A 15,294-nucleotide genomic window follows, 5' to 3' on the forward strand; every position below is an offset into this window, starting at 1 on the left:
TGGCTATGGCACATGGCCACTTGTAATAACTGGAATGGCAAGTGTGTTTTTTAGGGGCACGGACCAAAAAGAGCTGTCATTTCACCCCTTGGCATACGTCCTCGGGTTATTGGTAACTCGCAGGTGATCTCCTATGCTTGATTAAAATACTCCTTTTTTTTTTTTTTTGTCCTAATAGAAGAAAGAGTAGCTTTCAGTGATTATGGAGTGGAGATCATTAATTTTGCTCCGTGGCGCTGTCATCTTACATTTGACATCTACTCGCGCTCCCGTATCTACAGCATTTCTTCCAAACAAAACCAAAACCAACACTGATTGGAGGATTTATTGAGCTCCCGGGGCGTGCTGGAGGAGGCCTAGAGCCTCCCCTGGTCTGCCTTCTCCGAGTGCACGTGTGAGCTGGCACACGTCGCGGTGCACGGGGCTGCCCGGCTCTTTGCCCTCTGAGCCTTTGCTGAGGACGGGAGGATGGAGGACGGGGATGAAGGATGAGAGGACGGAGGATGGGGACAGGGACGGAGGCCCGAGGAGCTTACAGGAACCAGAGGAACCTACTGTGGGTGTGCGGGCGGCTCTCCATAGGGGTCTATCTGGGGCCATGCGGTCGCCTGGTCCCCACAGCACCAAGCAACTTGCCCAGGAATCTCCTGGTCCTCCTCCGGCCCTCTGGGTCGGGCACGGCCTCCTCGCTGTTCTCCTCGGAGCTGGAGCCGGGGGAGGCGGCGGTGGGCGCTCCGTGCAGGTGCTCCCCGCACGACGGCCGGCGGCCCTGGCACGCTCGTTTGCCGGCTGACCCGAGGCTCAGGTTAAAGGCGGCAGAGGCCATGCACTCGGCCGCCGTCTGGTCACAGGCACACAGCAGCTGCGCACACAGGCTCCGCCCCACACCTGGGAGGCAAGAGCAGAGGAGCGGCGGTGACGGGGGCACACGGCCAGCCTGACTGTCCCCTCCCTGCATCTTGGGGCCTCGTGACGTCCAGCAGCCGTGATCTCCCCCTGGGAACTGTCCCACGTTCTCCGCCTGGGGAACTCGTACCTGTGTGTCAGGACTCCCCCTGACTTCCCAGCTCCCCCCGGAAGCCCCCGGAGCCCCCGGGTAAGGGGAGTATCTTCTCGCGGGCTCCCACCAAATCCCACCTATGGCCCTTCTGTCCCAGCAGGTTGAATGGTCTGCATCGACCTCCCCCTCCGGCAGGCTGGAGAACCCTGGCGGCACAGCCCGTGTGTTCCGAGCGCTCACGTCCATCCCTGACCCCCATTTCCGGAGTTGGCACCCGGAGCATATTTGCTGCACGGAACCGCTACACCTCCCTTCTCCTCCTCCGTCAGAGGGAACTGCCTCCTGCCCCATCTACTGAACTTTGCCGGATGAGATGTGGGATGCCCAGTGCGACGGGAGTTTCCGATAAATATGTTCAAGTGAGTATGTCCCTTTGGGGTATACTTATACCACGCAATTATTTGTTGTCCGTCCGGCATTCAAGTTAGTGTATTTTTATTTGCGAGACCTGGCAACCTTCCCAACTTCTCGGATGTCTCGGTTGCGTGCAGAGGGGGTGGGAGGGATACCATCCGTGTGGCTCAGATGAAGTGATGTGTTTCCAGGTTCTTGGACACAGATCTGCCTTCTGCAAATATCATTCCTTACCTACAGTTTTCAATGAAGCTAAGGATGGTATTTGTTCTAACTTTTCTCCCCTCGTCTGGTCCTACCACGAAATGTTCATAGACCAGATTTTCTTTTTTTTCTCAACATGCAGACCCTCTCAACTTCCTCCACTGGCCTGCACACCAGCCCCAGACACACGTGTTGCATTCCAACATGAAGAAGCAAAAGGAGGAGGAGGAGGAGGGGACAAAGGCAGGACCCAGAGCACAGTGGACACACACACACACACACACACACACACACACACACACGAGCCCACTCCCCCCCGGGGAAATTCTGGGCCTAGTGTCAGGACAGCACAGAGCACGCTCTGCCCTCCTTTCTCATTTGCCGCATCTGGGATGGGACACCGCTCAGAGCTCACGGGGGGTGGGGGGGGCTCCGCTGGGTCCTGGGAGCCCCACAGGAGTTCAGACTCCCAGGGCAGTGCTCCTGCACTCAGCAAGGCTGCAGCGTGGGCGAAGGAGCCTTCCTCAGCTGAGCAAGTGACACCTCGAGGCACCATGACATCTGACGCTGACAAGAATCTGATCCTGGCACCCAGGCTCTAAGCTCCCACCCATCTCCTCGTGTCCCTGGTGGACGAACCTCAGGTGACCCTCTGGTACCTGTCTAGCTCCCACCTCACCTGGCGCCACAGCCGTCCCCACCCCCACCTTCTGTTCCCAGCCGCCTGGGAGCCCCCCCAACTGCCTTGATTTTCCTCTTTTCCCTTCTCTTGGACCGTCCACACCCAGCGCGGCCATCTGGGAGCCCGACAGCCTCTTGTAAGACCCCTCCTCGCCGCCTCTCCTGACTCTGCTCAGCTCCCCACCCCAGCGCCCTGCTCTGCGAGCTCAGACACCCTCGGCGGCCCCCAGGGCACACCCACCTGCGGGGCGCACCTGCCAGCCAGGGATGAGCAGTCACCTGCTGTCTGTGTCTGTGTCTGTGTCTGCACCACACACCCGCAGGGCTGTGAGGAGCTGTGTCTGCCCTTTGCCTGCCCAGCCCCTGGGAAAGGTGTGTGGGATAGATGGGGGAGTGCGCACCACGTGGCCACGGGGTCCCGGGACGCGGCAGGTACACCTGGTCCCACCCGCAAGGAGGCAGGGAGGCCCACGCCACTGCTGAGGGAGGGCAGGGGAAGGATGGGGGCCTCCCTGGAGGCAAAACGAGATAGGGAACAAGGCCTCACACGGCTCTGTGACACACTCCAGGGAGCACGGCCTTGAACCCGCAAAGTCCGGAGCAAATAGACGCGGAAATCAGGCCCTGGGGTGTGTGAGAGCGAGGCTGGCTCATGGGGGACTGGGGCTCAGACGCCTGCTGAGGCTCCCAGCACAGGGAGGAGCGGGGCTCCGCAGGGGGCTCCCTTGGGAGAAGGCTTCTGCTTCTTCGGAAAAGAACCACATGCCCTGAGCCCCCGGCCCGAGGCCTCGGTGCTGGTGGGAGGTCACGCAGAGTTCCTGGCCTCCGCTGAGCCTGGCCCCTGCCGCCTGCCCTGTGAAGGGAGGACTCGGGGCCTCCTCCCAGGTCCGTGGGAGGATGAACTCTGCTCACACACCTTGAGCACCCAGGCCGGCCCGAGGCAGGCGCCCCATCAGCTCGGGCCCTTCCCGTTTTCTGTTCCTACCCAGCCCTGCTTTCGGAGGCTGACGGAGCCTCTTAAACTTGCATGTCCTCAGCGGGCCTCACAGTTAGGGAGGGTGTTAAATCTCGTTACAGACGGGCAAGCATCGGGAGGCATGAGGCCTCCGTGAGGCGGCCTGGGCGAGGGGGAGCGCGCCGTGCTCGGGCCCTCAGCACTTACACTTGGCTGTACCGTCCACGCACTCCACCAGCGACCCAGGAAGCCTCTCGGACAGGCAGCCCAGCCTTGTCACCTGCTCCACGCAGCAGTGGTGGGAGAAACAGCACCTGAGACCAAGGAAAAACCCAGCTACCCCAGGGCCTCCTTCAGGGGCTGCTTCTGCCACAATCCCTCCAGCGGTGAGCTTGCACGGTGGGGCCAGATGGCCGTGAGTGGCGAAGGGAGAAAGGCCTAGGGAGGCGGGTGGCTGGGGGAAGGACACAGTCGGCCAGACCCTATCTGACCTGCAGGTGACATGCCCGTGTGCCTGCCATCACCTAGCCCGTGTATTAACTATAGCGAGCCTATCTTTTCCTTGTTTCCAGCATCCGCTCAAGTGGCTGATTGTCCTTCAGCAACCCCACCATCCCAAGGGCCCTACGCCTTTTGAGCGCAGAGCCCACCGGCCAGGGGCCAGGACAGTCCCCACGTGCGGTCAGGCTTTACGCCTTATCAACTCCACCCTCGGAATAGTCCTGCAGTTCCCGTCTAGGTTGGCTCCCCCTCTGTTTTGACCGCTGCATTTATAGCGTTGGTGGTCTTTTTGTGGAACGGCCCATCTTGGGCACCGTGCAGCTCCTCTTGGGCACTGGCAGTTTGTTTCGATCTGCTTTGTTCAGGTCTAACCATTTGTGCGTCTCCACCACCAAGCACAGTGCCTGGCACAGAGCAAAAGCTCAAGAAATGTGGGCTGAATGGATACATGAATGAATGAATGAATTCATCAATGCATAGGGTCACTGAAAATTCTTCCAGGAGTGGCAGATATAAAATTTAGTAGTTATACTTAAAATCTGGGGGAACCTGGGTGGCTCAGTTGGTTAAGGATCTGACTCTTGGTTTCCGCTCTAGTCCTGATCTCAGGCTCGTGGAGTTGAGCCCCATGTCCGGCTCTGTGCTCAACACCAAGTCTGCTTCAGACTCTCCCTCTCTCTTTAAAAATAGATAAAAAATTCTTAAAAAAAAAAAAAAAAAAACGTTATCAAGAGGCTAAGTTCCACGTGGCCACCTGCAGGGCAAACTGAGTGGAGGTGCCAATTTGCCATGTTGGTTGTTGCAAAATAGGCAGATTTGGGGTCTTCTGAAGGGCTTCATGGGTGGACTCTGGGGCAGCTGGGTGGTACTTGTGGTAGAGCTAAAGGAGCTCTAGACCCCATATCGATGGGTCAGGGTCGCTCTGGCTCTGCCCCTTCATAGCCCAATGCCCACAGACAAGTCCGGGCCTCTGCTGCCTGTGACGGTGCCAGCCACCCGGAGTGAGCCACTGCTCTCAGCGAAGCCTCAGGCCGTGGCCAGCAGAGAGGAGGGCTATCACCCCTTCCTGAGGCAGCATGGGCACCTGCCACCCTCGCCTGTGCCTACCTGTCCAGGGCATCCCTCGGCTCGCCTTGTCCTTCTTGCCCACAGTAACAGCCATAAGATTCAAATTCTTCTGGGCATCGGGATGTCAGACAAAAGAGCATCTCTGCAAACTGAGGCATCACCCGTGTGTCATCCGCACCTCCTGGATGCAGGAAGGTGAACCTGTCACAGGCTAATGAGAAACAGGGCTATCAGGAGAGCGGCGTACAGGGGGATAGTGCTCACACAAGCGTGCAGTGATCCGGATGGGTACTGGTCATCCGAGGAACACTGTGTCTTTGTTTCCCATTGTCATTCTTCTGGGAAGATGGCTACAGGCCGGTCCCCCTACCCCATCCCACCCCCCTCTGGCATGATTTGTCTTTCAGAGGGAAGTCTTCCTTGCCAGGCTTCTACGGCTCTGCCCAGACTCTTGGTTAAACCTCCCTGAGGGGTGGGGGGCTAGTCAGGACTGAAGGGGCTCTTAGACCGTGTGTGATTCCTGAATGGAGTGATTGTGACCCACTGAGGTGCCAGCAGCGCCCGGCGTCCTGGGAGGCATCCCGGCTGTCCTCTCGGGCATCCTGGCTCCATCAGGTTAGCACACTCTGCCGTCAGAGCTCTGATTTTCTTTCTTTGCCTCTGCCCTTTCCTCCTGCACCCTCCTCCCCACGCGATTCCCCTCCCCCTCTGCCTGCACCTTTGGCCAAGTCCTTCTTGCAGGTGTGAGGCCTCTGGTGGGTTCTCTGGGGAGGACGAGAGAGAAGAGGGAGGGAGGGAAAGCCTGGGGGTTTCCTTCTTTCCAACAACTTAGTGTGGACGGTGCCAAGCTGTCACCCTGGGGGCCAGTTCGAGGGGTGGGAGCACTAGGCCGGCAGGCCCCTGTCCCTGACTCGGCAGTTGGGTGGCCACAGGCACGTCAGGTGCCTTCTATGTCTCACGAGCCACCTGGCAAGGAGTGTTCTAGTCGCACCAACACGAAGAGGTCACAGTGTGATGCCATGGCCTGAAGGCCTTTGTTACTGTCCCATCCAGAGTGTCTCAGGGCCAAGAGAGAGCAGATGCTCCTCTGCCTGTCCCCGCTCACCTTTTCCCGTTGTCTCCTCTAGGCCACTTTTGTTAGATGACGCAGCTAAGCCCAAAGACTTCAAGCCGGCGGGGGCCAAGGTTACTCCTTTTGTCGAGGCAACGATGTCTACGGATCCTGAAAATGCACAACGTTATGGCTCATATTCAGCAAGCAGTTCAGGAAGAGATTTGCCAATGGACACATGGTCAAGCCCACATGGAGGCAGATATTTCAGAAGAACAGAGTGTTAGGTGGGTGTCCTCAGCCTGGGCTTACAGATGTCAGGGCTGAGTATCAGGGACCCACAAATGTTACATGAGAATTTCCAGATACTCTGATACAGTGAAGGAAACAATCCACTCAACTGAAAGCCTACGGAATGGGAGATGTGTGCACATGACATATCTGGTCAAGGGTTAGTACCCAAAATGTGTAAAGAACTTATCGAGCTCAACACCCCAAAACCAAATAATCCAGGTAAGAAATGGGCAGAAGACATGAGCAGACATTTTCCCAAAGAAGACATCCACATGGCCAACGGACACATGGAAAGGTGCTCAACATCATGCATCATGAGGGAAATAGAGATCGAAACCACAATGCACTGGTCAGAATGGCTAAAATTAACAGCACAGGAAACAACAGATGTCGATGAGGATGCAGAGAAAGGGGAGCCCTCTCACACTGCTGGTGGGAATGCCAGTTGGTGCAACCACTCTGGAAAACAGTATGGAGCTTCCTCAAGAAGTTAAAAATAGAGCTACCCTATGACCCAGCAATTGCACTACTAGGTATTTATACAAAGGATACAAAAATACACATTTGAAGGGTACATGCACCCCGATGTTTATAGCAGCAATGTCCACAATAGCCAAACTATGGAAAGAACCCAGATGTCCATCCACTGATGAATGGATAAGGAAGATGTCACACACTCACATGCATGTGCGCACGCACCTACACACACACACACACACACACACATACACACACGTTACTCAGGCATGAAAAAAGATGAAATCTTGCCAATCACAATGACATGACTGGAACTAGTGTGTATTATACTCAGTGAAATAAGTCAGTCAAAAAAGGACAAATACTACATGATCTCACTCATATATGGAATTTAAGAAATAAAATACATGAACATAGGGGAGGAGAAAAGAAAGAAAAAGAAAAGAGAGGAAAGCGGGATCCCTGGGTGGCGCAGCGGTTTGGCGCCTGCCTTTGGCCCGGGGCGCGATCCTGGAGACTCGGGATCGAATCCCATGTCGGGCTCCTGGTGCATGGAGCCTGCTTCTCCCTCTGCCTGTGTCTCTGCCTCTCTCTCTCTCTCTCTCTCTCTCTGACTATCATGAATAAATAAAAAAAATTAAAAAAAAAAGAAAGAAAAGAGAGGAAAGCAAACCATAGGAGACTCTTAACTATAAAGAACCCATGGACGGGGTGGGGATGGGCTAGATGGGGGATGGGCACTTGTTAGATGAGTCCTGGGTGTTATACGTTAAGTGACAAGTCACTGAACTCTACTCCTGAAACCAGTATTACACTATATGTTAACTGACTAGAATTTAAATAAAAGATGAAACAAAAATACATACATAGAATGTATTGTGCTAAAAAAATTAAGTAAATAAATGGAACATAAATATAACGAAAAAACCCCACACAAATACTCCGTGATAAACTTAAATCGGACAGGAGCCCAGGCTAGACCAGCTGCATGACATCTCTCGACGGGCACTGTCCGAGCCCGCCAGGCCTCTGTGTACGTCATGTGTCCTACCACGCGCCCGCCAAGTGGAGGCCTAGCATGGTGTTCACGGATGAAGGGATAAGACTGGTAGAGAAATGAAGCCAACTCCTGGCACTTAGTAACGGAGGCAAGTACACCCACCTCAACTCCCTAGAATCCTGGAAGACCTTCTCATCATAGTCTGAATGAAGTGCCAGGTCCTCATTGAGGCGGGTGATCTGGCCCTGCCTCCCGCACACAGGCTCCCCGGCACGGTCGGTCCATGTCTCCCTTTGCTGTGCATCGGCTGTCTCTGTTCTCTTGGCCAGAGGCAGCGACATCTCCAGCCCAGTCTGGTCCAGCCAGAGGGAGCTTTGTAGGCTCTGCTCTGCCATCTTGCAGACCCAGAGCACTGGGGGAGGCCTGGGCATCTTGGGAGGCCTCTTGACTTGCAGTCTCTTCCCAAACCTACCATATTGGTTTGCATCATGCATCTGGGCTTCTGGGTCTTTGCTCAATGCTCTGTTTGCTGGGGCTTGGGAGGAGGGCTTTCATAGCATCATCCCCTCGGTCTCTAAGATTTTAAGTCTTTAAGATTTTACTTATTGATTTGACAGAGAACACAAACAGGGGAGCATCAGGAAGAGGGAGAGGGAGAAACAGACTGTCCACTGAGCAAGAAGCCCGATGTGGGGCTCAATCCCAGGACCCTGGGATCATGACCTGAGCCTAAAGCACATGCTTAATTGACTGAGCCACCCAAGGGCCCTGTTGGCTTGCTCTTAAATAGCAGTATGCAGTATCACCCATGGGATATGTATATGAGGGTAAGTTGTTTCAATTTTTCTCTAGGGCAGTTAGGCCACATATGGATACATACATATTGTATGGGTACATACAATGAATGTGCCCCTTGTGCAGTAATTCAACTTCTAGGCATTTGCTGTGACAAATTAATCAGAAGTGGAAGGGTATAAAATGTCTATTATTTATAAGAACAAATGTTAGAAACAACTGGCTAAATGCATTATGGCATTCCCCATATTCCACACCAGAAACTATGGTACAGCCCCTAAAAACCCTGTGTGGAAAGATATTTCCTGTCAGGGGAATATCATCTTATTTTTTGAGTGATACAGCTCAGACCACAAAGCCGTGGTGCCAATTTTAATATAATTAAAATTCATTTTAATTATATTCATGGATATGCTCATGCAGGTGGGAGACATTAGAAGAAAGCACCTTCAGATACTAAAAGCGGCTAACTTTATAACACGGAAGTACGAGTGGTTTAAATAGAAAAGAAAACACAGTTTTCTATATTTTTCTAAATGCATCTCTTTATCAGATAGGCTTCCATTTCTTCCTACTAATGAATCCAACTTTTAATTTCATTTGTCTACTTTGGAGGGGGTGGTATAAAAGTGAATTGGTCCCAATGATTCTTCCATGTTTTATTTTTTAATTTTTATTATTTTTTAAATAAATATTATTTATTTATTCATGAGAGACACAGAGAGAGGCAGAGACACAGGCACAGGGAGAAGCAGGCACCATGCCAGGATCCCGATGTGGGGCTCGATCCCAGGACTCCTGGGATCACACCCTGAGCCAAACGCAGACGCTCAACCGCTGAGCCACCCAGGCGTCCCTGATTCTCCATGTTTTAGAACAAACCTGATCTCATACCCGTTTAGGGACAACCATTATTCGCAGGTGGGAGAAGCCAGGGGTGCTTACCTGGAGGGGATGTCGCGGTTTCTGTGCCTTTTTCATCTCGACCTGCTTCTGCCCACAAAAGAAGAGAGATGCAGTGAGTGTTGACTCCAGCCTGTCCCACCTTGGTATCTGGGAGCAGTTCCCATCCCACAGGCACAGGAGGCAACATGGTCATTGCTCTGCCCCTTGTTGCTTCCCAGGGGAGATGGTGATGACAGGGTCACTGCCAATTCAAAAAGATTGCCCTCCCCAGACAGACGCACTGGCAAAGGCAGCTGCAGCCTGCTGGGCTAGAAGCGGGTGTATCTTTGAAATACTTTAGGAAAGCAGATCTCTCTCTCTCTCTCTCTCTCTCTCTCTCTCTCTTCAAATCACATATTTTTGAACAAAGAAAACCAAGACAAAATTGTGGATTCTAGTTCCCTGTTCTGTGGCTCTCAGAAGACTTCTGAACCCTGGTTCTCAGTAAAATGAGTTTGTGGCTGTTTAATTATTACTAGGCTCCTATTGTGCTATAGACTGAACATCTGTCTGCCCCAAATTCATGTGTTGAAACCTAATCCCCAGTGGGATGGTCTTGGGGCTTTTGGGGGTGATTAGGTCATGAGGGTGGAGCCTTCATGAATGGAATTAGTGCCCTTATGAAAGACACCCCCAAGGAGCCTCCTGGCTCCTTCCACCATGTGGGAACACAGCTAGAAGGCGGCTGTCTATGAACCAGGAAGTGGACCTCAGCCAACTTGACCATGTTGGTGTCTTGAGCTTGGACTTCCAGCCTTTAGAACCATGAGAGATGAATTTTGTTGTTCACAGGCGACCCAGTCTGTGATATGTTGTTGTAGCGGGCAGAACGGACGAAGACATACAACATGCCCAGATACAAGATTAAGTGCTTGGCTTGTGCCAACTCCACCACAAGCCCACGAATTAGTACCATGCTCGCCCTCATTCAGAGATGAGAAAGCAAGTGGACGCACCGAAAACACAGGTCACTGGCCCTAGGTCACGGAGCTAGGAAGCGGCAATGCAAGCCCGGACCCAAAGCTGGCTGCCCTAACTGAGCTCGCTGCTGCTTCACTTCGGGCTGTACCACGGAGAGGAGCGATGCTAACTCCCACCACGCTTGGGGAAGGAAGGAACTGCCTTAACCTCAATGGGTCAAAGATCAAGATCACAATGCTGTTATGTGGAAGTCGGGCTTACAACTTTACTGATGATGTGGACCCGCAAAACGTGATCCAGCAAAGAGCCAGAACCTCAAAGGTTCTAAGCCGGGCAGATGGTTCTCTTCAAAGTGAAATGCGCAGGTTCAGAACAGAATCCTATGCTGAGGTTGTAACCCCAGGCAAACGACTGCCTCTTGGAGTGCGTCCTTCATCTGCCAAATGGGCCTCCTAGGACCGGGGCGGGGGCATCTCAGAGGATATATGGAGGGGCTCAGGAACATGCCAGCACACTGAGGTCCTCCGTGGTGTCCCTGCCTGTTCATCAAGGAATCCGTTTGTCTATTGTTCATCCCTAGTAACTGGTAAATGGTTATCATGAGTGATTAATACGTATTAATAAAGAATCCATGGTTCTTAATCACCACAAGCAAAGTAAATGGCTAGGTCACTTCTTCTGATGACAGCCTGGCCTATGTATGTTTTTGGGTACGAGGCTGTTCCCCACGAGTCACTACCATATCATGGGGACAAAATGAATCTTGCAGCCTGAGGCCGGGTTCAAAACCAGTCCAGCAGGTCTCCTGCTGAACCACCTGTAACTTTTCACCTCCCAGAGCCTGGGTGTCCTACATCATCTGAAAAATGGGTATCCTGTTATCTTCTGAGCCCTGTCTAAGAGCAATCGTCAGAACTGAACGTGTTTATGTAGAAGGTGTGTCTCCACTGGATCCCATGCTGCCCTCCTGTCGCGTCTCCTTGGCTTACTTGTCCTGGAGGGACTGGTTGGTGGGTCAGCTGTGGTCTCAATAGCCACTGTGGAAAGAAACCACTCAACCTCAATTGCCCACCCATCTCAGCACATAAGCCAGGCAGGGATCACCTGTGATTAAGACAGTTTTGGGGCTGGGAGACCCAGGAGAGAAAGCCCATGGTGGCCTGATCAGGAACATTGACACACTGGTTCCCCATTCAGGGGACAAGGGGCCAGATTAGCATCAGGCCTGTGTTTAGGTAGTGCAACCTCTCTTTGGGAGGAAGGGCCATTATGTCCCCTGCTAGAGTGGGTCCTTGGGGCATCGCAGCATAAGAGGAAGTTCAGTCTAGCGGTAAAGACAAATGCCATGGAGGCCTTGCCAGCCGGCTCCCAATCTTGGACAATTTCTCTCTCTAACTCAATCTACCATCTCAATGCGGAGGTTATGGCAATGATTTCACAGCCTTGTGTGAGCAAGAAATGAGATCATGTATTTTAAGCAAGTTGTCCAGTGTCCAACATGTGGCTTAAGAGGGCATTGCTATTTTTTTACAGCCACACCAGAATTTCTGAAGACGATGCTGGTTCAGAGTCTTCCCATGCTCTTCTCCTTTAATCCCCTGCCACCCTGAAGGACAGGTATAACCATCCAGGGGCTGGTAAACCATGGCCCAGCCCTCGGCCTGTTTTTGTAAATAATGTTTCACTTGAACACAGGCACACCCACCCAGTCTCTGGCTGTTGTCCTGCTACGATGGCAGACTTGGGTCATTGTGACAGAGACTGTATGATCCAGAAAGCCTAAAATATTTATTCTCTGGCTTTTTATAGAAGAAAAATTGCCAATCCCTGCTTTCCAAAATGAAGAAATTGAAGCTTCGAGAGGTCGAGCCATGCTTCCAGAGTCATCCAACTGAAACACGGAGGAGTCTGGCTTCCATCCTGAAGCTGCCTGATTTCAAAGCATGATCGTTTCATTCCATGATGGTGAGAACAATCACTAGCCCTATACCTTTTTCTTTCATAATTAGTGTTTGTCCTACCTTCAGGCTGCCTCCCTTTCTGGTGGACGTTTATGGGCACTGCTGGGTCATGGGTGTGGATGTGTGTGTGTTGGAGGACAAATGTGTGAGTGTACACACTTTCTTTCTCCAGTTAGACTAGATTCCTTAAGAAGCTTATTCTTTGCCCCGTTCCCATGGCCAAGCCACAAAATGATGATGGTTCAGGCTGAAGAGAGTGGAAAATATGCCAATGTAGGGTTATTTTGTTATTGTCTTGTGGGCATGTCCTCAGTTGAGAATGAAAGTGGCCACTGTCAATCATGTGGGAATTGTTGCTGTGCGGGCAGGGCACATGGTGAAGCTTTGGCTTGGCATAGGTGCCACTTCTTTTTCTAGACCTGGAACACAAGACACAGGCTGACTGTGAGCTGTTGGGGATGTGATGCCCTTGGACATGGAGGACAGCCAGAGATGAGCTGCACCGTGAGCATCTGCTTCTGTTCTCATAGCAGCAGCAGCAGAGGACAGATATACACAAACTTCCAGGGAGGTGGTTGTGCAGAGCGATCTGCCTGAGGCATGGGGTTGCCAAACTTGGCAAATAAAAATACAGGATGCCCAGTTAAATTTAGATTTCACATGAAAATAAAATAGAAACCACCTGCAAAAAAATAAATAAATAAAATAGATTTCACATGAACAACCGATCACTTTTCAGTATAAGTATAGCCCACACCAATTCTGGGACATACTTATACTTAAAAAGTATTTGCTGTTCATCTGAAATTCAACATCAGATGGTTGAGGGTGAAGGTCCTGCATCTGACAGTTCTACTGAGGTGGAAATAAGGGTGTGGGAGAAAGCAGAGCACGTAGAGAAGAGCTTTAGGAGTCAGGAGAAACTGAGAGTGGCTCTGGAATGATCTCGAGGTGGTATCAGTGCAAACCCAGGAAGGGGACATTTTAGGGGAGCTAATTGCAGCAAGTAGGTAGATGGTACGATCAAAACGTGGGTACTTGGGTTATACATCAGTCTTCTTGTGCTCACCTTCTCCTGAAAGGACCTTTGCACTGGTGTCTGTGGGCTCTGTGGGAACCACTGAAAAACAAAGTCCCCAGATCAGTGGCTGATGGAACACAGTGACTATACCACATGCTACGGGTCTCAAAGGGACCCAGCAGTCTGGGACTGCTGGAGCACAGGAGGAGGGGGCTGTGAGAGGTGTTGGCAGCCAAGGGCTGTTCGTTCTATCCCAGGCTTCCCCTGCCTCTCATGCATCTCCCAGGGCGTGGGGTGCCCAGCAAGGCCCTGGCTCAGGAAAGACTCCAGCCCATGCTGGGTTCTGACCAGGAAGGTGACACCTGCAGACCCAGGCTGGGCAATGAAAGCCCCACAGACCCCAAAGACTTGTGGCTCTGCAATATGGCAATCTTTCTTGGGAAGACCTCTGTTCCAAAGGGAGGCCGATGACTCAGAAAAACGAGCTCTGGACTCAGAAGATACATAGAGGTAGAAGGCGCACATATACATACTCATACTCATGCATGTACGAACACGTGCACCAACCCACACCTGTGCAACATGCTCCTTTAACCAATGCCACAGCACTGGGGAGGAGACCCCAGCCCCAGGAAAGGGGGGGTTGCTTTGCCAAAGGGCACCTACAACTTCCCGTTGGGTCTGAGAGATCATGCGAACTTTCGTGACAAGGAATGACAGACAGAAGCTGAACCCTCGCTTTTTGCATAGGATGCGTGTTTTAGGGTAGGAATTATCATTTGCAGAAAAGATACTGCCTTCTGAGAAGCCACCATCTGGGTCCAGGCTGCCCTTTCTGCTGAAGGTTCTGGAAGGCAGAGGAAGGAGCCAGCTGGTTGGCTCGCGGGTGGCCTCAGTGGCCAGGAGCTCACCCAGCCGAGATAGGCCTTTCTCTGTCAGAGCGTTAGGCTTTGTCCTGGTCACACCACACACCAGGGCCCTCACCGAAGAGCCAGCGAGAAGGAACTGGGGTCTGCCTCTCGACTGGATTCAGCACACACCTATCCATGTGGCAAAGAACAACATCTGCCCGAGGGGCATCTGCTGCTGGATGTTTGAACTGGGTCTATCAGAAGTAATGGCATCCCCTGGCCAGGGAAAGGTGGGGACATCTCCAGTGCCATGGGTTACTCCTGCAGGCCCAGGGGAGGGGGTGTAGCTGTCGGCTCCATCCGTAGTTTGGCCCTTGGGATCCAAAGAAAAGCAACTTCCCTAGAAGGCCTTACCTCTGGGTGGAAGCGTTGTCAGCTCTTCCGTGCTAGCTGTCTCTGCAAAGAAACACATTGGAAAGTTAGTTGACAGCAGCGGGTTTGGAGAGCATCAGAAGGAGCTGGACTTGCGTCTGAAGATACACCACTGCTACTGCTCCCATAGCAGCTCCCGAACCCGACCGTCAGCCCCACCGCGGGTGCTCCCACCTGGAGGCTGAGCCAGACAGAACGAAGTGTCCAGATGGTTCAGGGAAGAGTTGATACTGGACTGAGCCAAGCATTCTATGGCAGCCTTGTTGCAGGTACACAGCAGGTGCTCACAAGGGTCCCCGGACTCTGCACAGAGCAAGGGCAGAGCAGATTGGAAAATCTCATTTGGAATCCCAGGGTAATGCAAGCTCCTGACCCCGATCTGCCCACCGAGGCCCTGCTCCTCCTGCAGGTGTCCTATTGTCCACATCGGCTCCGTGAGCTTTGGCTACATAGGCCCAACCTGGGAGGCATGGCCACCCACCTCTCATACATCCAACCAGTTGGGCATTCTATCAGCTCGACTTTTGACTTTTGACCCTTTAGAGCGTGACCACATATCCCCACCTCCACGCCCCTACCCTACACTGAGCCCCCCCTCAGCTCATGCCTGGGTTATGTCCCTGGCCTCCTCCCCCTGCTTCCCTATCTACTGTCATCGAGGAGCCAGAACAAGGCTTTCAAGACTCAGGGCGAGCCATGTCTTTCGGGGGGATTCAGAACCCT

General features: G+C 52.7%; 1 protein-coding gene across 1 annotated transcript in view; it reads right to left on the reverse strand.

Annotated features, from left to right (window-relative positions):
- Positions 1-315: 315 nt before the first annotated feature.
- OC90 (otoconin 90) overlaps positions 316-15,294 on the reverse strand; it is a 32,926-nt gene continuing 17,947 nt past the window's right edge. Inside the window, exons 7-14 of the mRNA XM_077848380.1 lie at positions 14,746-14,874; positions 14,554-14,595; positions 13,337-13,387; positions 9,386-9,433; positions 5,929-6,045; positions 4,863-5,034; positions 3,462-3,568; positions 316-888 (exon numbers count right to left, since the gene is read on the reverse strand). Coding sequence (XP_077704506.1) covers positions 587-888; positions 3,462-3,568; positions 4,863-5,034; positions 5,929-6,045; positions 9,386-9,433; positions 13,337-13,387; positions 14,554-14,595; positions 14,746-14,874 — 968 coding nt within the window. The 3' untranslated portion in view covers positions 316-586. The remainder of the gene's footprint in view (positions 889-3,461; positions 3,569-4,862; positions 5,035-5,928; positions 6,046-9,385; positions 9,434-13,336; positions 13,388-14,553; positions 14,596-14,745; positions 14,875-15,294) is intronic.

Source organism: Canis aureus, chromosome 14, assembly GCF_053574225.1.
Source record: "Canis aureus isolate CA01 chromosome 14, VMU_Caureus_v.1.0, whole genome shotgun sequence".
NCBI classification, from domain to species: Eukaryota; Metazoa; Chordata; class Mammalia; order Carnivora; family Canidae; genus Canis; species Canis aureus.